Source organism: Vulpes vulpes, chromosome 10 (genome assembly GCF_048418805.1).
Source record: "Vulpes vulpes isolate BD-2025 chromosome 10, VulVul3, whole genome shotgun sequence".
In the NCBI taxonomy this organism is placed as follows: Eukaryota; Metazoa; Chordata; class Mammalia; order Carnivora; family Canidae; genus Vulpes; species Vulpes vulpes.
In genome coordinates, this window is record NC_132789.1 from 7,038,400 (window position 1) to 7,064,139 (window position 25,740).

Below are 25,740 nucleotides of genomic sequence, written 5' to 3' on the forward strand. Positions count from 1 at the left end.
AATGTTAACCTTTGGGCAGCCCCAGTGGCTCAGTGGTTTAGCACTGCCTGCAGCCCGGGGTGTGATCCTGGAGACCCAGAATCGAGTCCCATGTCGGGCTCTCTGCATGGAGCCTGCTTCTCCCTCGGCCTGTGTCTCTGCCCCTCTCTCTCTCTTTCTGTTGCTCATGAATAAATAAATAAAATAAAATTCATACATCTTAAAAAACAACAACAACAAATGTTAACCTTTAGTGCAGACTTTTTTCTCAGAGCTTTACTCAAAGATCCAGCTGCCTAGAAAACATCTCAATTGGGGCTCAGATTTTACCTTAAATATATCAATGTGTAAGAGTCCCTGGGTGGCTCAGTCACTTGAATATCCCACTCCTGATTTTTGTCCCAGGTCATGATCTCAGGGTTATAAGTTCAAGCTCCACGTTGGTCTCTATGCTCAGTGCAGCATTTGCCTTAAGCTCTTTCCCTGCCTCTTCCCCTGCTCTGGCTCTCTCTCTAAACAAAATCTTTAAGAAAAATATATCAAATGCTTAAAAATTTTTTCACCAATCCAGTTGTTTTTTTTTTTTTAAGATTTTATTTATTTGGGATCCCTGGGTGGCTCAGCAGTTTCGTGCCTGTCTTTGGCCCAGGGCGCGATCCTGGAGTCCCGGGATCGAGTCCTGAGTGGGACTCCTGGCATGGAGCCTGCTTCTCCCTCTGCCTGTCTCTCTCTCTCTCTCTCTCTCTGTGTCTATCATAAATAAATAAATAAATAAATAAATAAATCTATCTTTAAAAATAATAACAAAAAAAGATTTTACTTATTTATTCATGACAGACAGAGAGAGAGAGAGAGAGAGAGAGAGAGAGGCAGAGACACAGGCAGAGGGAGAAGCAGGCTGGATGCAGGGAGCCTGACATGGGACTCGATCCCGGGTCTCCAAGATCACATCCCAGGCCGGAGGCGGCTCTAAACTGCTGGACCCCCGGGGCTGCCCCTTCAGTTGCTTCTTTATTGCTTCTGAGGATAAAATTGCCTCAAGATACCGCATAACTTCCCTTGTTGCTGCCAAACCTGATCCACATCATGTCATTGATCATTTATTCAGTTTCTGAAGTCAGAATCTTGAGAAATATTCATGACTCATTTTCTTTCATTTGCTATATCCAACTCTCCAATTAACTGTTGATTTAATTTTATGTTCTATTTTCTACTTCTAAATATCAACTCTCCACCATTATTTCTACTACCCTAATCCAAACTAACATTTATTGGTTTGACTACAAAAACCTATCAATCTGCTAGGCTCGGAACTTTACTTTTGCTGGATTTTCAATCGTTTTTCTTTTTATATATATTTATTAAAGATTTTATTCATTTATTCATGAGACACACACACACACACACAGAGTGGCAGAGACACAGAGGAGAAGCAGTCTCCTCACAAGGAGTCTGATGCGGGCCTCAATGCTGGACGCTGGGATCATGACCTGAACCAAAGGCAGACGCTTAACCCGTTGAGCCACCCAGGCATCCCTGAATTGTTTATCTATCAAATAATCAAGACCATCTTACCAAAATGAAAATTTGTGGGTCATGAACTCACTACCTGTTTAAAATTTTGAAATGACTTCCCAATTTTGGGGGTGTAGAAAGAATTCCCTAACCTGGTCTGAGTACTGGCCTAAGGTGACCAGCCTCATGTGCTCCACTCTCTTTTCATTTCATATATGATTTCTTCAAGGAGGATGCTCTTAAGTCTGCACGCAGTGCATTCACCAACGTTGCCCTCCTAACATTTCGTGTGTTCAATTCAAACCTCAGTTCCTCAGTTCATTGATTCCCACAGATTCTGTCAAAGTAAATTGTTACATATCCATAACTTGCTGTTTTTTTAAATAATTTTTTAAAAGATTTAATTTATTTATTCAAGAGAGACACAGGCAGAGGGAGAAGCAGGCTCCTCGCAGGGAGCCCGTTGGGGGACTCGATCCTAGACGGGGATTATGCTCTGAGCAGAAGGCAGATACTCAACCGCTGAGCCACCCAGGCGTCCCACTGTTTTTATTTCATATACTTTTATTTTATTTTTTTAAAATATTTTATTTATTTATTCATGAGAGACACACAGAGAGAGGCAGAGACACAAGCAGAGGGAGAAGCAGGCTCCATGCATAGAACCCGATGTGGGACTCGACCCCAGGACCCCAGGATCACACCCTGGGCTGAAGGCAGATGCTCAACCACTAAGCCACCCAGGCGTCCCTATTTCATATACTTTTAAATATAATGAACACCATCAACATCTCCCGGGTCCCAAGAGCAAGAACAGTTAGGATTTTTTGTTTTGTTGTTGTTTGTTCCTTTTGCTAGCCTGTAGGTTCCACCATAGCAATAATTTCTCTATTTTGCTCTCTTGCATCCTGGAGATCTAGAACAGGGCCTGGCACTTTGAACGTGGGAAAGAAATGTTATTGAATGAATGAGAGATTGAACGAGAGAAACCACGGAAACCCGCAACACACAAGTCTAAAACGGTCTGATTTGGCTAGTGTTTCATGAAAAAGTGCAACAAGCCCAATGAACTGAAATAGGTTGTCCAAGATCCCGGAGGAAATTTGTGGCAAAACTAGAGTTCCTTATTCTGTTGTTGCAATTTAGCACGCACACTAGAATCTGTGATAAGACGTGCGTCACGCTCTGATTTTTCAGCCTTAGATGCATCACAGGAACAATGTATATTGTTTTAACACATTCTGATCCAGGCATGCTTTCTGCACGTTTAAAAAGGAACAATCCCACTACGCAATGCAAACAATGAGTTAACAGTCGCTTAGAAACCATGCGTCCCAGCATGCCATGCTCCCTAGCAATCTCGGAAGTGACTCGGAGCGTCGCCATTGCATTCTGGGAGTTGTAGTCTCTCGGGGCTGACCCGCCCCTTGTGCAGCTGCGGCGGCCTACGTTGGGAGAAAATCTACCGGGTGGCTTGGCGCGGTCCGAGCCCTAGCGAGCGGTGCCGCCCTACAACCATCGCCCCGGGCCGGCGGCCAGCTCCGCCTCTTCTCGAATCTCTCCCACAGCCCAACATGGCGGCGGAGGTGGATTTTGGCGACCTAGAGCTGTTCGAGGCGTTTGACCACCCAGAGGACTCGATTCCCAAGCCCGTTCACACCCGCTTCAAGGACGACGACGGCGACGAGGAGGACGAGCATGGGGCCGGCGACGCGGAGCTACGGGAGCGGCTTCGGCAGTGCGAGGAGACCATCGAGCAGCTCCGCGCCGAGAATATCCTTCCCGCTCGCTCGGGCCGGCTCGCCGGCGTGCGGTGGCGGCCTGTGTGGGAGGGCGCGGCGGAGATCCCGGGGGGGCCAGAATTCCCGAGTCGGCTCGCGTGCGCTGCCCCGGGGTCCGCGTCCTGGACTGGACGTGCTCCTCGCCGGCCGCCCCCCGCGCCCCACCCCCACCCCCACCCCCAAGCTCCAAGCTGGGGCTGGGTTTTTCGGATGCCTCCAGGCTGCTAGGTCGTAGGCTGGCCACCACTTGTCCTCTCTCAAGTCCTTATCCGCTTTCCCTTTTTTTGTGTTTTGTTTTTCCAGCCAAGCCCAAGTGGATGCAGTCATTTTGTAGTTTGTCCATAGGAGAGAGCCGGCCGCCCAGACCTTCGCGTGGATCTGTGCTTTACGGTGGGGTAGAAGCCAGTGCTCAGGGTGCGGGGCCGGGGGCTCTCCAGGAGCTGAGGCCTGCAGAGAGGAGTGGCCGATTGCCTGGTAGAGTTGGGTGGATTCGTTTTAAAGTTCTTCAACTTTGAAATACCTTCCGTGGTGAAGGTGCGTTGCCAAGCTTTAGGAAAAACGCGCCAAATAAGTTTCCGTTTGGCTTAGTTACATGATGACAGCCTTTCTAGCAAGATTAGTTAGTATGTTTATTTACGTTCTTAGAGAGTGGTTTTGTTTTGTTTTGTTTTTGAAACTATATGCGGGTGATTTCGGGTTCCCATAGTTTCCCGTTTAAAATAAACCCCTAAAAGCGGTTGGTAAATCATCTTTAAGGGTTTTTGAAGTTTGTTTTTCATGATGCCTTTTTTCTTTTACCTTTTAATATGTGAGATTTCAAAATACAGGAAAGTTGAAAGGATTGTAAGGTGAACATCCAAAGATTCTATCCTAGCTGGATTCTTTTGTCATCAGGACTTTGTTTTACCATATTGACTTTATCGCTTATCAGGCTGCTCTTTTTATTATTATTATTATTTAAATTTTTAAAATTTTATTTATTTATGATAGGCACACAAGTGAGAGAGAGAGAGAGAGAGAGTCAGAGACACAGGCAGAGGGAGAAGCAGGCTCCATACACCGGGAGCCCGACGTGGGACTCGATCCTGGGTCTCCAGGATCGCGCATTGGGCCAAAGGCAGGCGCTAAACTGCTGTGCCACCCAGGGATCCCCTGCTCTTTTTATTATTATTATTATTTTATTTTATTATTTTATTTTATTTAATTATTTATTTATTTTTTTTATTTTTTAGAGAGAGAGTGCGTGCACAAGTGGCGGGGGGTGTAGAGGCAGATGGAGAATCTTAAGCAGGCTCCTGACCTGAGCCTAAGTCAAGAGTGGGATGCTTAACCAACTGAGCCACCCTGGCGTCCCATGCTGCTTTTTCTTAAAATGAATTGCTGTTTAAATTTTGATGGGGTGTCACTCTCTGAATAACGTTTTTGGTTTGGTTAGTCACTTTTGAACTACATGACCCTGCCTTAGAATATCTAAGTTAGAAGAGATGAGAAAACTATTTTAATTTTTAGGCTTAAATGCCTAGTTCTACAACAAAATAGGAGCTCCGTTAAGCGTATCATCCTCAAAATATTTGCAGGTCTTTTAACATTCTGACATGTAAAGTAGGAGTGAGTAGTTGAGTTTTATGATATTTGTGATTCTGTTTAATGAGGGCTTATATTCCTTAACAAGTAATAACATCAACAACTTAAAAGAAAATTGAACATTCTGACTCGACCAAGGTATGAGATATTGTACTTACATCATTGTCCTTTATTAATATTGAATATGTAGCTACAATTTCTTTGTAAAAAGTATTTGGGATTTTTGTATTGTTTTTATTTGTTCAGTGTACTCTGAAAAAATCAGTCATGATCCTTTACTTTTAATTTCTGGAGGTAAAATATGAATTTTTTAATTTATTTGAATACAACTAAAATTGTATTAAATTTTTAATTTTTTTAAAAGATTTTATTTATTTATTTATGAGAGACAGGGAGAAAGAGAGAGAGAGAGAGGCAGAGACACAGACAGAGGGAGAAGCAGGCTCCATGCAGGGAGCCCAATGTGGGACTCGACCCCCGGACTCCAGGATTGTGCCCTGGGCTGAAGGGAGGCTCTAAACCACTGAGCCACCCAGGTGTCCCTGCATTAAATTTTAAATTAATTTATTGGTATTTGCGGGGTAGATGTTAACTAGTTTTATTGCACTGATCATTTCACAACATATACAAATATTGAACCATTATGTTGTATACCTGAGTAACTTTTAAACTGACTTACTGGCTAAAAATATTTGTGAAACATATCCAGAAAATTTTGACTTAATATTCAGAACAGGCAAGTTGACAACCTAGCCGTTCTTACTCCACAAATATTGGAGTTATTCTAGGATTAATATTATAGTATTACACTAGGTGAAGATTTATTTACACGGTTAAGATGTTTTCCTAAATAGAAATGATACAAGATTTCATTTTAGGAAAAGAGAAATGACTGCTTTTGAAGAAAGTACAATGAGTAGGTTTGCATTCAGACATCTGACTTTAAGAGTATAGGACACCTAGGTGGCTCAGCATTTGAGCGTCTGCCTTTGGCTCAGGGCGTGATCCCTCGGCCCCAGGATGAAGTTCCACATCGGGCTCCCTGCATGGAGCCTGCTTCTCCCTCTGCCTATGTCTCTGCCTCTGCTCTCTGTGTCTCTCATGAATAAGTAAATAAAATCTTTTTAAAAATTTTAGAAAGAACAAAAAAATATTTAAAAAGGAGTAAATGCTCATTTCCCATAATATGAATCTAAAATATTTGTCAAAGGACAACCTTATTATGTGGAATAGTATTGTCAGGCTTTCAGAATTTTGGGGGCCCATGATCCAATGTCACATGGAGTTTTTTGTCTTTGGAACCAGCTGAAGTAACCAGCTACACTGATGACTAAAAGTTTAAAATTTCAGAATTCAGATGTATTTTGGAAGCCTCTGTATGCCTTACCTCACTTCTCAATGTGAGCGTACTTAGTGGATTTAAACTTGTTTATGGTTAGATATTAAATATATTGAATAAAACTGGGATTCCTCAAAAATCATAATTTTTAAAATATTTAAAAATAAACACTTTTTTAAAAAAGATTTTATTTATTCATGAGAGACAGAGAGAGGCAGAGACATAGGCAGAGGGAGAAGCAGGCTCCCCATGGGGAGCCCCCTGTGGGACTCCATCCCAGGACCCCAGGATCATGCCCTGAGCCAAAGGCAGATAGACGCTCAACACTGAGCCACCCAGGCACCTGATAAGCAGACTTTCTAATTGAGTTGATAATTTAAACAAATACTCATTTATAAAGGGGTTATAATCACCCATTTAAATGATAGCATTGTGGGCTTTGCCAATACCCGAGGCAAGCATTAGTGTCCTAAAAAAGGAATAAATTAAAATTTTCTAAAAAATAAAAAGAAAAAAATTTTCTTTTTAGAATTAGTGCTCTTGTTGTCAGACTGATAAAACATTCTACAGGAAACTTAAAAACAAGAAGAAATAAAATTATTTAGGTAAAATTTGTACCACACAAGCCTTTTGGTTTAATCCTTATTTTTGGAACTGTCATGATCAGGAGTTTCTCCCTTTTTTGTGCAATAAACATTTTTAACTTTATATTATGAAAAGTTGTGGGGATCCCTGGGTGGCTCAGTGGTTTAGCACCTGCCTTTGGCCCAGGACATGATCCTGGTCTCCCGGGATCGAGTCCGGCATCAGGCTCCCTTTATAGAGTCTGCTTCTCCCCTCCTCTCCCTCTGCCTCTGCTTCTCTCTCTCTCTCTCTCTCTCTCTCTCTCTCTCTCTGTCTCTATGAATAAATAAATATTAAAAAAAAAAGTTGCAAATGTCTGGAAAATAAATATTACAATTAATACCAGATTTTTTCATTACTATATTTGACAGTTAATATTTGGCCATACTTCATTTTCATCCCACATACACATTTTACCTTAAATATTTCAGCATGTAACTTTTTAAAACAAGACTTTATCATGCATAATCACACCACCACCATCACAGTATCTGGTATGATTTTTTTTTTAAGATTTGATTTATTTATTCATGAGAGAGACACAAAGAGAGAGAGAGAGAGAGGCAGAGACACAGGCAGAGGGAGAAACGGGCTCCATGCAGGAAACCTGACGCGGGACTTGATTCTGTGTCTCCAGGATCACACCCTGGGCTGAAGGTGGCGCTAAACCGTTGAGCCACCTGGGCTGCTCACTGGTTTGGTTTTGTTTGTTTTTTTGTTTGTTTGTTTGTTTGTTTTACAGATTTCTTTTTATTTTATTTTTTTATTTTTATTTTTTTTATTTTTATTTATTTATGATAGTCACAGAGAGAGAGAGATAGAGGCAGAGACACAGGCAGAGGGAGAAGCAGGCTCCATGCAGGGAGCCGGACGTGGGACTCGATCCCAGGTCTCCAGGATCAGGCCCTGGGCTGAAGGCAGCGCTAAACTGCCAAGCCACCCTGGGGCTGCCCTGTTTTGTTTTGTTTTTTAAAGATTTAATTTATTTATTCATGAAAGACATAGAGAGAGAGGCAGAGGGAGAAGCAGGCTCCATGCAGGGAGCTTGATGTGGGACTTGATACCGGGGCTCCAGGATCAGGCCCTGGGCCGAAGGCAGATGCTCAACCATTGAACCACACAGGTGTCCCTGGTATGATTTTTTAAATAACATTCCCACCTCAGTCCATATTCAGATTTCCCCAACTGAATGTCTTTATAGCTGGTCGCTCAAATTGGACTCTAGTCGAGTACCATACAACTGGGGATCCCTGGGTGGCTCAGTGGTTGAGCACCTGCCTTTGGCTCAGGTCGTGATCCCAGGATCCTGGGATCGAGTCCCACATCGGGCTCCTTGCGTGGAGCCTGCTTCTTCCTCTGCCTGTGTCTCTGCCTCTCTCTCTTTCTCTCTCTCTCTCTCTCTCTCTCTGGGTCTCTCATGAATAAATAAATAAAAATCTTAAAAAAAAAAAAGGACCATACAATAATTGCATGTGGTTTTTTAAAACATCATGGTTTTTTTGTTTGTTTGTTTGTTTGTTTTTAATTTTAGAACACAAGGGCTCTCATGTGAGTGCACAGGAGAGCAGGGGGAGGGGCAGAGAAAGTCTTAAGCCTATCCTGCACTGAGTGCCTCAGTGCTGAGCCCTTCCCTGGGCTTGATTCCCAGAACCCTGAGATCATGACCTGAGCCAAAACCAAGGGTTGGTCACTTAACCAGTTCTGCCACCTTAGGTGCCCCCCAAAAAAGTCTTTTTTTTTTTTTTTTTTTTTTTTAAGATTTATTCATTTTAGAAAGAGAAGATGGAGGGAGGGAACTCAGGCAGACTCTGCTGCGAGCATGGAGCTCAGCAAGGGGCCAATCTCATGACATCGAAATCAAGCAGCCTCAGATGCTAAACCCACTAAGACACCCAGGCACTTCAAGACATTATGTATTTTTAAAAAGAGAAGTTTGTGCAAATTCAAATAAGCTTCTGAACTTCTCCATATTATTTAATTTTGTTTTTTGATGCAAGCAATTCCAAATTTAGACTGATTTATTTCACATACTGTGTAGGTAAAGGACTAGGAGGCAGGTGGGAAGAGGAGGAATCTGAGACTCAGCTGGTCCAGGTTACCACCGGGATATTGTGCAGGTCTTGGGGCCACATTCTACTTTTCCCCCCAGTATTTGAAAATCAAATCTAAGAACAGTATACTTTTTATATCTCTGCTTTAGAATCTGGGATTTGGAATATTGGAAGGTGCTCTGCTCTAAGAGGCTGTCCATATATTTATAAACTGTTTCATTTTCCTATATATTCCTAAGCTAAATTCATTCTGATTTTTTTAGAAATATATTCTTGTAATCTGCTAGTTTATCCAGACCCTCCCTTCCCATAGTCTGTAAAGGAACTAGCCATTAGATAAGGAATTTTTTTTTTGTTTGAAAACTGAAAGATTAACTGTGGTTTTAAATTTTATGTGAAATATTTTTAAAAATATGTAAGGGGTAGAGGGTTTTACATAGAGGTTTATGTAAAACCATTAAAATAGGTAAAATTTTGTGAAAACTTAGATATATTTTTTTTAAGATTTTATTTATTCATGAGAGAGGCAGAGATGTAGGCAGAGGGAGAAGCAGGCTCCCCATAGGGAGCCGGATGCGGGACTCAATCCCAGGACCCCAGAATCAGGGGACCCTAGCTGAAGGCAAACACTCAACCACTGAGCCACTCAGATGTCCCTGAAACAGATTTTTCTTGAGAAAACAAGAGTTCTTGGTGGTTCTTGATCTTATTTGTAAAATATTCTGTAGTCTTTGGTACTTAATACTTTAAAAAGTTATGTGTTTATACGTTTATGAGCTTTAATATCTTCTAAGAATATGTTTTAACTTCTGTTTTAGTGGAATATTGGTGAACAATACTAAGTTAGATGGACCTTTATTACAGATTCTATTTATGAACAATGTTATTTCAAAGTAAGTAATTTTCTCTTTTCTACATATGATGAGTTAATATGTTTATGAAACAATGTCTTCTATAAGTGTACTGTTTTCATTTGTATTTAATTCCATCTTTATTTAAAATTTAGGGAATCATGATTAAGACTAAGGACATTAGCATCTGTAAACCTGAATTTGAAACTGAGCCCCTACTTTCTACATATGGTGAATCTGGGCAGGTCACAACCCTGTCTGTGTATCAGTTCCCTTAATGGGAAACAGGATACTAATAATAACTATTTCTTAGATAGCCAGCTAAATGAGCACCTGTAATAGCCTCTAATAAACATGACAACTGCCACCACAGCAGTAAGTAATGCTAATGGATTTTCCCCCCAAATTAGGAACTTTTACCCTGTTGGCTCTCTTTAAAACTTAGCCACATGATTTTATGTTTGTGAGTGTGAGACTTAGACCTTTGCAAGCCTTCCAGCATGCTTGGGTCTAGGGTGACTGTGCGTTCCTGCAGTGCTTGCTAGAATGTCCTGAAATGGTTTGAGGCTGTGCCCTATGTCTTCCTCAGAACATGGTCCTAGACATTTCAGACAATTGGTTGCCCTTCTGCTGGCTCACTGAATCTATTGTTATCTTAGGTGCTAGGCAAGGTAAAGAAGGTTATGGGAACCATATATAGAGTGTTAGCTGTGTGGCAGGCCCATTACTTACTTTATCTCAGCCTAGGTGGAACCCGAGGCTCTGAGGTGTGGGGATGCTGGATAGTGAGTGTGGCAGTAGCAAGGTACTGGGCACTAGCACTGCTGTCACCATCGGATTTGAATCAGCATCTCCTGTAGCTCATGGCAATCTCATTTCTGCACCATATATCTACCATTTTGCTTGCAGAAATCTTAGAATGTCAGAGCTAAAGGGACCTGAAAGATCAAGTCTGGTGAAGAGCAAGTTGGCTGCCCCACTGCAGCCTAACCTGGTCTCTCCTTTGGCACCTCCTGAACAAGTATTAACAAATATGTGATGAAGGCAGTTCTTGACCTGGAAAGCTGGAGTAGGTGGACCTCAGTAGTTTTGCTACTTCACGTTGTGTTTCTATTACATTTTTTTCCCCCCAGCTTAACATTTATATAGGTGTTTTCTTACATGTGCATAGGGAGTATCTGGGAGGAAGGTAGGGAAGAATCTGTGTTGGTTGTCTTTGCATTGCAGAGATAGGTGGCTAGAACACAGCCAGGAAGGAAGCTTTTCATTACATAATCCTTTTACTTTTTTGGATTTTGAACTGTGTTTTACATGGATTATGTATTCAAAATTCAAGTGTGTAAAATTTATAAATAAAATCTATCTATTCTCAGCACAAATGTTTGCCACTGTTACATGCCAAACACTGAGTGAGGTTATAGTCATTTTATTCACTCAGCAACAATGTGTGTTTTTTCTTAAGAAATATGTTTCTGAGTGTTATAGTCAGTGATTAGATAAATCACTGAAGAACAGAATAACAGAATTTACTCCTGACATCTTCTAATAATGTGTAAGACTGCAGTTGTTTCAGTATTTACTCTGGGTTCTGACTGTTGTGTCCTCTCATGCAGGCAATATCATCAAGAAATAGAGGAATTTGTATCAAATTTAGTAAAAAGATTTGAGGAACAGCAGAAAAATGATGTGGAAAAGACTTCCTTTAATCTTTTGCCCCAGGTATTTCAAACTTAAGAGACTTTAAGATTGATAGGTTATGCTTTTTTTTTTTTTTTTAGGTTATGCTTTTCACTGCCAATTGTTAGACCATAGGGATCCTCTTGTATCAAAATGAAAATGATAAAATGGAAACCATTATGTCCTACACCTGAACCTAATATAATGTATGTCAACTATAACTTAAAAATAACAAGGTTGTTAACATTGTTTATTCTCTTCCCATCCTTCAGTTCAGCTTCCTTCACTGATCTGACCAATGCCACCACAGGGGCTTCTTTTGCACTGTGTGGCTCCTTTCCTCAGGGGAGTTGTATTCAGACCTGGCTTCACTCAAAATTAGTTTTTTTTTCCCATTTCCTCACTTGGATACATGGTTTGGGGCAAAACATTAATTTTAAGCCAGAAAAAAAAAAATCTATTTTTGGAGTTTATAAAAGATGAATTCTTTTTCTCTAAAAACCAATAGGTTCCCATGCCATTCTTTTTTCCCCTTCTATTGGTTGGGAAAAAATCGGTAGCATGTCCAAAGAAATCTCAGAAATTTTACTATGTGACTATTAGAGCATGAATTTAATATTTATTTATTTATTTATTTATTTATTTAATATTTTATTTATTCATGAGAAACAGAGAGAGGCAGAGACACAGGCAGAGGGAGAAGCAGGCACCATATAGGAAGCCCGATTTGGGACTCGATCCCGGGTCTCCAGGATCACACCCTGGGCTGAAGGCGGCGCTAAACCGCTGAGCCACCCGGGCTGCCCTGAATTTATATTTAAAAAAAAATCAGAATTAAAAAACAAAAAAACAAAAAAACAAAAAAAACAAAAAAAAATTTAAAAAATTTAAAAAATCAGAATTATGGTTTCGGGCTTTGTTTTTTGAAGGTTGTTTTTTTTTTTTTTTTTTTTTTTAATTCAAAATTAAGGTAAGTAGAGTCCTTCAAATAAAGATTGTTAGCTGTTTATCCTCAGGTTCGGGAACAGTGTTCTGATTACATTTTCACCACCTTTAGTTTTCATGTATCATATACAATTTTTAAAGATTCAAGAAACAATGCATTTAATAATAACCACACTGAATATTACCTAATTTTTTATTAAAGGAGCACTTTAGAATTTTATAGTGGTGTGAGTTCTATGAGAGTTATATTATCCATATTGACCAGTAATGTAGAATCACATATTTTTTTTATCTTTCTGGTTATCTGATTTCAAGATAAATTCTGCCAATTTAAGCATTGAGAGTTTAAATATTTAATTCATTAAATTTAATAAATGAATTAATATTCAATAACATGAAAACATAATGTATGCTAATGCTTCAGAAGGTGCTGTCTTTTGTGTCTTATAATTTTTAAATTTTCCTGCTTGTGAAATTTATTTCATAAACATTTTTAGCCTCTAAATTTACCCTATGACAATGATGAATTAAAAACTTTATATACTTTAGTGGTATATATTAGAAGATAAAGGAGTGTATTTAAATTTCTAATATTTGAGATTTGAAGTTGTTAAAAATTGGTTACCTTTTGTAATGTGTTTTTCTTTGCACTAGCCATCTAGTGTTATGCTAGAAGAGGACCATAAAGTAGAAGAATCCTGTGCCATTGAAAACAACAAGGAAGCTTTCAGTGTAAGTTTGGACATTTTAGTTTTGAATTCTGTAGATAACACATTTCCTATCCTGTGTCATTTGGGTGGCATTGAAATGATTAGATGGTATAGCCATATGTCATCAAATGATCACCATCTTTTCATGAAATTTGTTATAAACAGTGGTATAGACTTCAGGCTCTAAATAGTATAGTTTGCTTTTTAATACCTATTGCATATGCAATAGACATACTTTGGAGCACTTTATTTTTGTCCTGACAAACCTTATTTTGTTGATGTTCGTGAATGTGGATGATGATCTAGAATGTGTGCATGGTGCACTTACAGATGGCTGAAGCTGAGAGGGGATGGATAAGTAACTAATATAACAGATGGCAGATAGATAAAAATGTTGACAAGCTCAAATGGTGGGTGAAAAATAGAAGCAGCATAACAGAGATAAGCCTACATTTAGGCCTTTCTGCACCTAGGCGGAATTTCACTGTCAGTGCAATGGAGTGCTGTGATTTTGCAACTTAGAGATTTTTTAAGGAAGATGATGTAATCCTAGATTCTGTTGAAGGCAGGCTAGTTTTTATGTTTAGGGAGTATTGTGCCCCATTGATAGGCCACAGTCTTGAAGACATGGGGCTGCTGGGGTGATGAAGAGCCCCCAGCATTGCTGAAGAGATTGACAGGGGATATCACATCTCTGCAAATGTAATAAAGTCTGTTGTTTGCAGAAGGTGTCATTTTAGATCACTGTAGTGCCAGGTGGCAGAACCAGAACCAGTGACTGGATGAACTACAAACAGGCACATTGCAACTCAAATTTTAGTGCAAATTTCTGTCAGAGATGTGAAAATGAAGTGGAGTAGGTCTCATTAAAAAAACAAAAACAAAAACAAAAAAAACCAGCAAATTCCATGTCACTGTAAAAACTCAGGCACTTTAAAGAAAAAAATTTTTTAAAAGATTTTACTTATTTATTCATGAGAGACAAAGAGAGCGAGAGAGGCAGAGGGAGAAGCAGGCTCCATGCAGGGAGCCCAATGTGGGACTCCATCCCGAGCTCCAGGATCAACCCTGGGCCAAAGGCAGATGCTCAACTGCTGAGCCACCCAGGCATCCCTAAAGAAAAAATTTGAACTACATAACTTTTCATGTCCCATCTAACTCCAGGGTTCTGGGATTTAGGGTGACACCTTCCTGGAAAGGGATAATTTTATGTATGATTTAGTCTTTTAATAAAGAATAAATATTTATATTATTATTATTATTATTATCATTATTATCCCTTTTGGATTCCAGGGACACAGCAATGAAAAAGAAGGGCTAAGTCTTTGCTGTCATTAAATTACATCCTAATGAGGGAAAGCAGTGTTCTGAAAAAACTAGATCAGCATAAGGAGTTAGAGGGTAGCTGTGGGCATTTGGTTTGTAGAGTGAGTAGATGGTGACAGCCTCTCTGAGCTGAGACCTGAATAAATTGAGGGAGTGAGCTATAGTGTAGTTTGAATGAAGAGTACTCCAGGCTGTAGAAAAAGTAAGTGGAAACCCCTGGGGCAGAAGCAGACACTTAGAGGTTGCTCACTATGTGTCAAGTACTTTTCTAATCTCTTTACAGACACTGCTCATGAAGGTACTATTATTATTCTCATTTTACATATGAGGAAACAGACATGGAAAGCTAAGTAACTTGCCATTGGTCCCTTAGCTAGTAAGCGACAAAGCCAGGCCTTCTGACCCTGGAACATAAGATAGATTTATTTATTTATATATTTTTAAAGATTTTATTTATTTATTTGAGAGAGAGTACAAGCAGGGGGAGAGAGGCAGTGGAAGAGGGAGAAGCAGGCAGCCAGATGTGAGGCTGGATCTCAGAACCCAAGCTGAAGGCAGATGCTTAACCAGCTGAGCCACCCCGGCGCCCATAGAACATAGTTAAATCTTTATGTTACCTCATAAGTCATAGTGAGGGCTTTGGGTTTTACTCTGAGTGAGATGACAAGCCACTGGAGGATTTTAAGTACAAATGTGACATGATACAACTTGAATTTTTAGAAGAACTGGCTTCTCTGTGGAAGATAGTCTGTATCTGGTTTACATGTGGAAGCTGGAAGCCAGTTAGAAAGTTAATAGATTGATCTCAGGTGAGAGAACATGGCAGGTTAGTCAGTCTAAAGAGCCAGTGGCGGAGGTGAGAAGTGGTTAGAACTGGGTATACCTTGAAAGTAGAACTGATCAAATGTGTTAATGAATTGGATGTATAGAAGCGAAAGCGAAACAGAAGTCAGAATGACTCAGGTTTTTTATCTGAGCAGCTGGAAGAATGTCCTCACCTTTTCTGTGATGGGAAACTGGCAGGAGGAGCGGGTTTGGAAGGGAATGGGAATCCCAGTGCTATTTTAGGTAGGTGAGTTGGAGATGCCTCTTACGTGTCCAGGAGAGCTGTCAATTGACACTTGAATATACAAGACTGGAGTTTAGGAGGCAGAACTGGATGTCTGGGGGTTGTCAGCATGTAATAGTCCTTCGTACCATGGGCCTGGGCAACCACTTCGAGAGTGCAGGTTAGAGAGGATGACTGAGGCCAAGTCTCACAGAAGATGGAGAGTTGAGGAGGGCTAGTCAGCAGGGTAGGAAGAAAACTGGAGCATGTGTCCTAGAAGCCTAGAGATTTCTCTGAGGAAGGAGGAATCCCCTGTGTCGATTGTTGCTCACAGGTTGAGACGAAGACTGAGCTATCCAGTGAATGTGGCCGTGTGGGGGTCACTGGGGAACGTAACACCATAAAGGAACAGAAGCCTTCCTGGAGATAGATGTTCAAGAGGGATTGGCAGGGATCAAAGAAAAAAGAACTGGAGGACTATTCCAGATTAAAAGAGACTAATAAAATGACTTATTTTTTTAAAGATTTTATTTATTGGGCAGCCCTGGTGGCTTAGTGGTTTAGCGCTGCCTTCGGCCCAGGGCGTGATCCTGGAGACCCAGGATCGAGTCCCACATCGGGCTCCCTGCATGGAGCCTACTTCTCCCTCTGCCTGTGTCTGTGCCTCTCTCTCTCTCTCATGAATAATAAATAAATAAAATCTTAAAAAAAAAAGATTTTATTTATTTATTCATGAGAGACACAGAGAGAGGCAGAGACATAGGGAGAAGCAGGCTCTATGCAGGGAGCCCGATGTGGGACTCGATCCCGGAATTCTGGGATCACATCCTGAGCCGAAGGCAGATGCTCAACCGCTGAACCACCCAGGCATCCCGAGACTAAAATAACATAACATCTGAATGCAGCACATGAACCTTAAATCCTGGCTTAGAAAAAAAAAAGGCATTTTGGGGACAGTTGGGAAAATAGTACGGATTGGATATAGATGATATCAAGGATTTATTAATTTTCTTAGGTGTGACAGTGGTATTGTGTCTTGTAGAAGAATGTTCAAAAAAAAAAAAACAAGAAGAATGTTCTTATCCTCAGAAGATCCATCCTGAAGTGTTCAGAGGTGAAGGGTCATGACAATAGTCTGGCTGGTTATCTGTGGAAGCTGAAAACCAGTTAGGAAGTTACTATGTTAATCTCAGGCGAGAGAAAATATTGGCTTAGACTAAGTTAATGGTCGTGGCTTACTTTCCTTCCAATAACTCAGTGAAAAGTAAGCGCATGTGTGTGCGAGAGAGAGCGCACACATGCATGTGGGCACACACATACATGGAAGATACCAACAGTTGTTGAATCTAGGTGGAGAGTAAGTACTTGGGTGTTCTCTACCATTTTTTTCAACTTCTCCATGTGAAAATTTCCCCCAGAATCAGAGGGGGGAAAAAAAGGGAGTGGGAGGGAGGATAAAAATCGTAAACACAGATGACTTCTCTGAATTGTCTTGCTGCCAAAGGGAAACAAAGAAATGGGGAATTGGAGGGAAACATGAGAGTCAAAGTTTTTATTTTTAAAGTCTGAGGAGACTGCAGCGGATAGTAATGATCTCCTCAGAGGGGAACTCTGACCTGGGAGATACAGGGGCGTTTAAAGAAGCAGCTCTTGCTTACACCTCAGAATCTGGCTTCTTTAACTAGGGAGTTGATTATGACTTCTAATAATATCCTCCAAAATTGTTAAAACAATTAATCATAGTCTTACATAATTTAATGTCTTTTTTTTTTCCTGCTTAAATAGCAATATTTTTTGACTTGTTTTCTGCAGGTTGTAGGAAGTGTCCTGTATTTTACTAATTTTTGCCTTGATAAATTGGGGCAACCGCTACTAAATGAAAACCCTCAGCTTACCGAAGGATGGGAAATACCCAAGTATCCTACATAGTGAATGAAGATCTTTTATGCATCTTGCTATTAAGTTCACCTTTAAAAAAACTTACCAAATTTTGCAGAGTATGATAACTATTCCTTAATAAAATTCACTAAAGGTACCAGCAAGTCTTCAGCCACATTGTTTCTCTAGAAGGGCAAGAAATACAAGTAAAGGCAAAAAGGTTTGTGTGGGGAGTTGTTTTGTTTTCTTCTTCTTTTTAAGACTTTTTTTTTTAACCAAAACCATAAACTCTTTTAGCTTGAAAAATTAATATTCTTCATTGCTGGCTTACTATAAATAAAGTACAGATTAAGCTAGAATATTAATATATAGCCATATTAAATGTGTAAGTCCGTCAGCCATTTGTTGGAATTCATTAGTTCACACCTAATATTGCTCGGGTGGGTGGAAAGGTGTCGTTGTTGTTGTCTTTATTATGACCTGCCCCTTCCCAAGTTACCTAAAGGAAATATAATCTGTTTGCCTCTGTTCTCTTATTAACCACTGACAAAGCACAGAGGTGACAGATCATTTGGGAGCCTAAGGGTCCTTGGTTAGAAGAGTTGGTTAAAAGTACTGTTTATTTAAATTGCTGAGTACAGGAGGTGAAAGTGTACTCATGACTGCAGATATTAGTAATCTGGGATCTGCGTGCATTCTTGTCTCTCTGGTACACTTTTGCTGTCATAGAGAATTGTATTGATTTGCTTTTATGTCTTCATTTACATTATGCACATCTTTGTTTTTTGACCAAATAGGCCAAAGCCTCACTGTTTCAATTGTGGTTCTGAAGAACATCAAATGAAAGATTGCCCAATGGTAAATTTTTCTCATATAAAAAAAAAAAAATCTTTGAACTAGAACTTCCTAATGTTTTCCACACATTTATAGCATTGCGTTAGATAAAGAAACTTGCTATGTTAACTTTCTTTTGGTCCTTGAATGTGAAACCTTTTCAAATTTGTACTTAAATTTTAAGATCTTAGATTTTAAAAAGAATTATTACAGTGCTCTGTGTTTGAGATGAGTGAAACAGGAGTTATTTTTTAGAGTTTATTCTAAAAACTTGATTTTATTGGAAGATAATATTGAGTAGTAAGAAGGTGACTGCTTCTTTGCTTATTTTTCTAAAATATTTACTCTTTTTTTATACTTGTTTGTTATATATTAAAACTAGGATAATCTGTTTGCTTGACCTGAAACAGAGTGCTTAGGTATACTTAACTCCTCAAATATTTCTAAACTACTTGTTTCCGTTCTTCTCAAATGCACTGTGATCTAGCCGCGGAATGCTGCTCGAATAAGTGAAAAGAGAAAAGAGTATATGGATGCCTGCAGCGAGACAAACAGCCAGAATTTCCAGCAGCGATACCATGCAGAAGAGGTGGAAGAAAGATTTGGAAGATTCAAGCCAGGAGTCATTAGGTACCTCTGTTATTTTCCCATAGAATATCATTTCCATGTCAGCAGTATTGGAGCATCCTGTGTGTTTTGAGGGTACTCATCAGGATATAGGGGTGCTCTAGCACAGCTTTCGAGAATATGCACCAGTTCATTCAGAAACGTTCATTGGAATCTCACCCGTGGATCTGCTAAGCGCCATGTCACCATATGTGACCTAAGACTCATAGTTGTTTTAAAACATTTGAGACAGGGCAGTCCTGGTGGCTTAGCAGTTTAGCGCCGCCTTCAGCCCAGGGCCTGATCATGGAGACCCAGGATCAAGTCATCAGGCTCCCTGCATGGAGCCTGCTTCTCCCTTTCCCTGTGTCTCTGTCTCTGTCTCTGTCTCTCTCTCTCTCTCTTTCTCTCTCTCTCTTTCTCTCTTTCTCATGAATAAATAAATAAAATCTTTTTTAAAAAAAACAACATTTGAGACAGTGTGTGTTTCCATCCAAACAAGAATCCTGTATTTTTTCTTCCCCTTGTGTTCTTTCTCAGTGAGGAACTTCAGGACGCGCTGGGTCTGACCGACAAAAGCCTCCCGCCTTTTATTTATCGGATGCGCCAGCTGGGGTACCCACCAGGGTGGCTCAAAGAGGCTGAACTTGAGAACTCAGGGCTTGCACTCTACGATGGAAAAGGTATAGTATGTTAGGTTAGATGAGTCAGCCTAAATGTTACCTTTTTTCTTTCTTTCTTAATAAGAGAACTACAGTAATATCTGATAGGAATGACTGGCTTGTTCAGTGTGTGCTGAGTTAACTAGAAAATATCTCAATGGTGTCTTCTTTATTTTTTTTCTTTATTTTTTTGTTGTTTTTTATTTATTTAAAGATTTTTTTAAAATTTATTTTTTAAGATTTTACTTATTTATTCCTGAGAGACACAGAGAGGGAGAGAGGCAGAGACACAGGCAGAAGGAGAAGCAGGCTCCACACAGGGAGCCCAATGTGGAACTCGATCCTGGGACTCCAGGATCATGCCCTGGGCCAAAGGCAACCACTCAACCGCTGAGCCACCCAGGCGTCCCAAGATTTATTTATTTATTCATGAGAGACATAGAGAGAGAGAGAGAGAGACAGACAGACATAGGCAGAGGGAGAAGCAGGCACCTCACAGGAGCCTGATGTGGGACTCCATCCGGGATCCCAGGATCACAACGAGCTGAAGGCAGCTGCCCAACCGCTGAGCCACCCAGGCATCCTGTTTTCTCTTTTAAAGATTTTATTTATTAATTTATTTGACAGAGAGAGAGAGAGAGAGAGAGACAGAGTGCACAAGCACGGGGAGTGGCAGGCAGAGGGAGAGGGAGAAGCAGGCTCCTTGTGGAGCAGGGAACCCAACATGGGGCTCTATCCCAGGAATCTGAGATTATGACCTGAGCCGAAGACAGATGCTTAACCAATCCTGAGCCACCCAGGCACCCCTGTTTCCTTTGTTTTACAAGGAAGGAACTAAAATTTCATTGAGAATTACCAGATGATTATCTGGACCAGCTCAGTGACTACATAGGCCAGAGCATCAGCTCTTCCACTGGTTTTCATAAGCTCTTGTCTTCCTTAGAAATAGTGACAGAGGGATGCCTGGGTGGCTTAGTGGTTGAGGGTCTGCCTTTGGCTCGGTGTGTGATCCCGGAGTGGTGTGATCCTGGAGTTCCGGGATCGGGTCCCACGTCAGGCTCCCGGCATGGAGCCTGCTTCTCCCTCTGCCTCTGTCTCTCCCTCTCTCTATGTCTCTCATGAATAAATAAACAAAATCTATTAAAAAAAAAAAAAGAAGAAAAGAAAAGAAATAGTGACAGAGGGCAGCTTGGGTGGCTCAGTGGTTTAGCGCCACCTTCAGCCCAAGGTGTGATCCTGGGGTCCCAGGATTGAGTCCCACGTCGGGCTCCCTGCATGGAGCCTGCTTCTCCCTTGGCCTGTATCTCTGCCTCTCTCTCTCTCTCTGTGTCTCTCATGAATAAATAAATAAAATATTAAAAAAAAGAAATAGTGACAGAAATCTGTTCATCAGGAAATACATTAAGAAATATAGAATACATAAAGCCTCTTGTGATCTAGAACTCTCTTAGGTATCTACTCTAGAAAAATAATTCACACATATGCACAAGGAAAAGATGTATACGTATTTTTGTAGCATTGAATATGACCATGAAAACTTAAAAACAGTGGTAAGGCCCTAAAGAAGAATGGCTAAATAAATGATGGTAGATCTGGGCTGTGGAATTCTCACAGGAGTTAGAGTGGAATGAATCTGTGTGAGCTGACATGGCAAAACCTCTGTGCTGTACTGAATTTCTGCCTAATTTACCAGTGATTTCATTCATCTTACATCAAAAAAAAAGAAAAGAAAAGAAAACAAAGAAAGAATCTGCATGGATGGATGAAACAGTGCTCTATGTTTTTTTCTGAGGACGTTTATGTAAAATGTATTTTTAAAAGATAACTGGGAGCAGCCCGGGTGGCTCAGTGGTTTAGCGCCGCCTTCAGTCCAGGGCTTGATCCTGGAGACCTGGGATCAAGTCCCGCGTTGGGCTTCCTGCGTGGAGCCTGCTTCTCCCTCTGCCTGTATCTCTGCCCCTCTCTCTCTCTCTCTCTCTCTCTCTCTGTGTCTCATAAATAAATAAAATCTTTAAGAATAAATAAATAAAAGATGATAACTGAGAACTGGTTAGATTTTAGGGTTCAGATTCAGAGAAACCTTTCCTTTTTTTAAAAAAATATTTTATTTATTTATTCCTGAGAGATACAGAGAGAAGGAGGCAGACACGTAGGCAGAGGGAGAAGCAGGCTCCACACAGACAGCCCGATGTGGGACTCGATCCTGGGACCCCAGGATCATGTCCTGAGCCAAAGGCAGATGCTCAACTACTGAGCCACCCAGGCGTCCCTAGAGAAACCTTTCCTGACCATCTCATTTATTTGTCTATTAATTTATGATTTATGTATTTATTTGAGAGAGAGAGAGTATGTATGTGTACATGAGTGGGGAAAGGGGCAGAAGGAGAGAACATCCAAGCAGACTCCCATTAAGTGGGCAGCCCAACTCAGGGCTCATTTCAGGAGCCATGAGATCCGGACCTGAGCCAAATCCAAGAGTTGGATGCTTAACCGACTGAGCCACCCAGGTGCCCCACTCTAAATCTTTTAAAAATAAAAATGTTTCAGGGTGCCTGGGTGGCTCAGTTGGTTAAGCGTCTGCCTTAGACTCAGATCATGATCCCAGGGTCCTGGGATTGACCCCCACATCAGGCTCCCTGTTCAGCGCAGATGCTGCTTCTCTCTCCCCCTCTGCCCCTTCCCCTACTTGTGCTCTGTCAAATAAATAAATTTAAAAAATCTTTTTTAATGAAAATGTTTCTGTGTATTAGGTAATTAAAAATATGTTTATTCACCAAGCCACCCCTTCTCAATTATTGCCAAAGAGTTATTTAGGACAGCCCTTTTAACATATCCCCAAGTCATGCCGACATAAAAAAGTGTCAATTCTCAAGCCAGTTTCCTTAGGTTCTCTTTTAATCTATAGATTACCCTTGTTTTTAACAAAACTGTATTTTGTCCTTTCAAGTTTTCAGGATTTTGCTACTGCATTCCCCATGGTGTGTTACTGTAGCATATTCCTCTGTTCTCCATTTATTGTAATGGAATCAGTCACCAAGGACCATTGCCTATCTAAATTTTTTTTTTTTTAATTTTTATTTATTTATGGTAGTCACACACACAGAGAGAGAGGCAGAGACACAGGCAGAGGGAGAAGCAGGCTCCATGCACCGGGAGCCCGACGTGGGATTCGATCCTGGGTCTCCAGGATCGCGCCCTGGGCCAAAGGCAGGCGCTAAACCGCTGCGCCACCCAGGGATCCCACCATTGCCTATCTAAACCTAAACCTGTTAATGATGGGTTGCAAAATGGTTATATCCTCATTCATATGTTACTTCTTAGCTTATTAGCTAGAATACTTATCTAAAGAGAAACATCTCTGATTACCTTATGTATGTAGACATCATAGGACTGGCAAAATAAATGCATGATTTATTTAGTAGTTTTCAGAATAGAAGTGGTTCCCAAATATCCTTTTGTCATCTGTAAAATGGTTTTAATAATATGTACCTCTTAAAGTTGTTATGAAGATGAACAGTTAATACTTGGAAACCATTTAAAACAGTGTCTGATACATACTAAGAATTATTTATATATTAAATAAAATAAAGACATTGCAATAGAGCATCAGGCATATCATCAGATCAGTGCAAACTAGACTTTTAAGCAACCCACGGACGAACCTAGGTTTCCAAGATTTTCAACATTTATTTTTATTAGAGTATCCTGTTTACATTGTTTAAAAGTTCTAATTTAATGATTTAGAAAAATTGTAATTGGGGGATCCCTGGATGGCGCAGCCGTTTAGCGCCTGCCTTTGGCTCAGGGCATGATCCTGGAGACCCGGGATCGAATCCCACATCGGGCTCCCGGTGCATGGAGCCTGCTTCTCCCTCTGCCTGTGTCTCTGCCTCTCTCTCTCTCTGTGACTATCATACATAAATAAATAAAAATTTTAAAAAAATTGTAATTGAAGCCATTCTCAGAATAATTCTGTTGCCATGAATATAAGCATTTGCCCAGTCTACATTTGGTCTGGAAAGGAATTGATAATTGGCGTCCAGTAACATGAACCCTCTGATGGTCTGTGACAGATGGTGCTGATGGGGAAGCAGAAGCCGGAGAAACCCAACAGAACAAAAGTGTCACCTATGATCTCTCGAAATTGGTAAACTATCCAGGTTTTAATATCTCTACTCCCAGAGGAATTTCAGACGTAAGTATATAGTTTTTCTATTCTTCTGGGATGGGACACTATTATAATGATTGTTCAAAACGTTAGCTTACGTAGCAGTTACTGTTAGGGAAAGAAGTAGATGTGTCATTTGTGTGTTTAGTTTTGTAACTTCCTTTATGTTGACTAGAGTCTTTTTTAAGATTTTATTTATTCATTAGAGATACAGAATGTGCGAGAAAGAGTGTGGGCGAAGGACAGAAGGAGATGGACAAGCAGGCTCCCCACTGAACCTGACTCAGGGCTCAGTCCCAGGACCCCGAGATCATGACCTGAGCCAAAGGCAGATATTTAACTGACTCAGCTACCCAGGCAACCCTATGTTAACTAGAATCTCAAGTGAAATCTTGTATTCATTAAAAAAAAAAAAAACAACAGTTTTTTTTTTATTTTTATGCCTTATGAAAAGGAGCTAAAAAGAATGGTTAGATTCTATAAATCTAAAACTATACTAAAATTAAAATATATTTTTTAAAGATTTTATTTATTTATTCATGAGAGAGACACAGAGAGGCAGAGTCATAGGCAGAGGGAGAAGGATGCTCATGCAAGGAGCCCAATGTGGGACTTGATCCCGAGTCCCAGGATCATGACCTGAGCCAAAGGCTTAACCGCTGAGCCACCCAGGCATCCCCCAATTTTTTTTTAAGATATTATTTATTCATGAGAGACAGAGAAAGAGAGGCAGAGACATAGGCAGAGGGAGAACCAGGCTCCATGCAGGGAGCCCAATGTGGGACTCGATCCCAGGACTCCAGGATCATGCCCTGAGCAGAATACAGATGCTTAATCACTGAGCCACCCAGGCATCCCTATAAAAGATTGTTTTTAAAACATGGGATGGTTCTGAGGCAGTATTGTAAGTTCTATGGGACTACTTGGAAAGTAAATTTCTGCCTTTAGTAAATCTTTTTTTTTTTTTTTTTTTTTGCCTTTAGTAAATCTAAGTTACTATAACTTCTTTTCCTAAGCTAAAATTCCTTTCCCCCCCCATTTTTTCTCTTTAAAGTAAAATTTCTCTTTTTTAAGTTTTATTTATTTATTAGAGAGAGAGAGAGAGGAAGGGAGGGAGGGAGTACAAGCCAGGGGAGGGACAGAGAGAGAGAGAAAGACTCTCCACTGAGCAGGAAGCCAGATGGAAGACTCAATTCTAGGACCCTGAGATCATGACCTGGGCTGAAAAGCAGATGCTTTAACTGAGTGAGCCACTCAGGCGCCCCTAAAATTTCTCATTCTATGTAAGAATAGTTTTTTACATTTAATCCTTCCAACTTCCTTATTATGTTTTTAAGACTCAACAATGATCTTTTGTGGTAGTGATGATGGTGGTGATAAATTTCAATTAAAAAAATGCATTCTAGATGTACTTAGGAACTGAGCAGCAGAAAAGAGGCCAAAGATCTGAACTTAGCATCTAGCGAATAAATGTGAAGACAAGTGTGTAATTAATTAAGGGCTAAATTGCATGATGAACCATCAGTGCCTCTGGAAATGGTCCCAGTCCCACCCTAAATCAGAGTCCACCAGGGGCGTTCAGTAGAAATGCATGTTCTTGTATCCCACCTATCCCACCCTTAGATCTAACTAATCTGACCCTGGAATCTGTAGATTTGACAAGAGCCCAAAGTGACTTTCCTCGAGAACTGCTGTTGCATGTGCTCTTGAGATGAGAGAGAGAGAAAAGTGGTGTTGAACCATAAGGATGAAGGCTGCGTTTATTTTTTTATTTTTTAAAGATTTTATTTATTTATTCATTCATGAAAGAGAGAGAGAGAGAGAGAGGCAGAGACACAGGCAGAAGGAGAAGCAGGCTCCATGCCAGAAGCCTGATGTGGGACTCGATCTCAGGTCTCTGGGATCACATCCTGGGCCAAAGGCAGGCGCTAAACCACTGAGCCACCCAGGGATCCCCGAAGGCTGGGTTTAGAAAGGGAAAGAACAGAAGATGGAAGCTCAGCGTGCCTGACTATGTTAGAGATAAGCAGTGAAGGCACTGTCAGCAGGCCAGTATGTGAGGGGTGGGGAGGCCACGTCGTCACTGCCTAGAACTTTTGCTTATAATCAGTAGAAGCTTTTTGGGCCAGGTGATTTTGTCAGGTAGGCGTTTAGTATTAAGT

At 40.6% G+C, this 25,740-nt stretch overlaps 1 protein-coding gene and 1 non-coding gene across 5 annotated transcripts in view; both read left to right on the forward strand.

Moving 5' to 3' along the window:
* Window positions 1-2,881: 2,881 nt before the first annotated feature.
* Window positions 2,882-25,740, forward strand: part of ZCCHC8 (zinc finger CCHC-type containing 8) — a 31,155-nt gene continuing 8,296 nt past the window's right edge. Inside the window, exons 1-11 of one of the 4 annotated variants that reach the window (XM_026018810.2) lie at window positions 2,925-3,267; window positions 4,955-4,997; window positions 9,692-9,766; window positions 11,338-11,443; window positions 13,001-13,078; window positions 17,243-17,346; window positions 17,463-17,528; window positions 18,106-18,166; window positions 18,630-18,772; window positions 19,289-19,431; window positions 23,484-23,605. In XM_026018810.2, coding sequence (XP_025874595.1) covers window positions 3,069-3,267; window positions 4,955-4,997; window positions 9,692-9,766; window positions 11,338-11,443; window positions 13,001-13,078; window positions 17,243-17,346; window positions 17,463-17,528; window positions 18,106-18,166; window positions 18,630-18,772; window positions 19,289-19,431; window positions 23,484-23,605 — 1,140 coding nt within the window. In that variant the 5' untranslated portion in view covers window positions 2,925-3,068. Of the gene's footprint in view, window positions 3,810-4,954; window positions 4,998-9,691; window positions 9,767-11,337; window positions 11,444-13,000; window positions 13,079-17,242; window positions 17,347-17,462; window positions 17,529-18,105; window positions 18,167-18,629; window positions 18,773-19,288; window positions 19,432-23,483; window positions 23,606-25,740 lie in introns of all 4 variants that reach the window. The other 3 variants (XM_026018811.2, XM_026018813.2, XM_072722733.1) reach the window with 3 other exon arrangements.
* LOC112935260 (small nucleolar RNA SNORA9) lies at window positions 10,209-10,341 on the forward strand. The gene has a single exon (XR_003238140.2). It is a non-coding gene; the product is annotated as a small nucleolar RNA SNORA9 (small nucleolar RNA).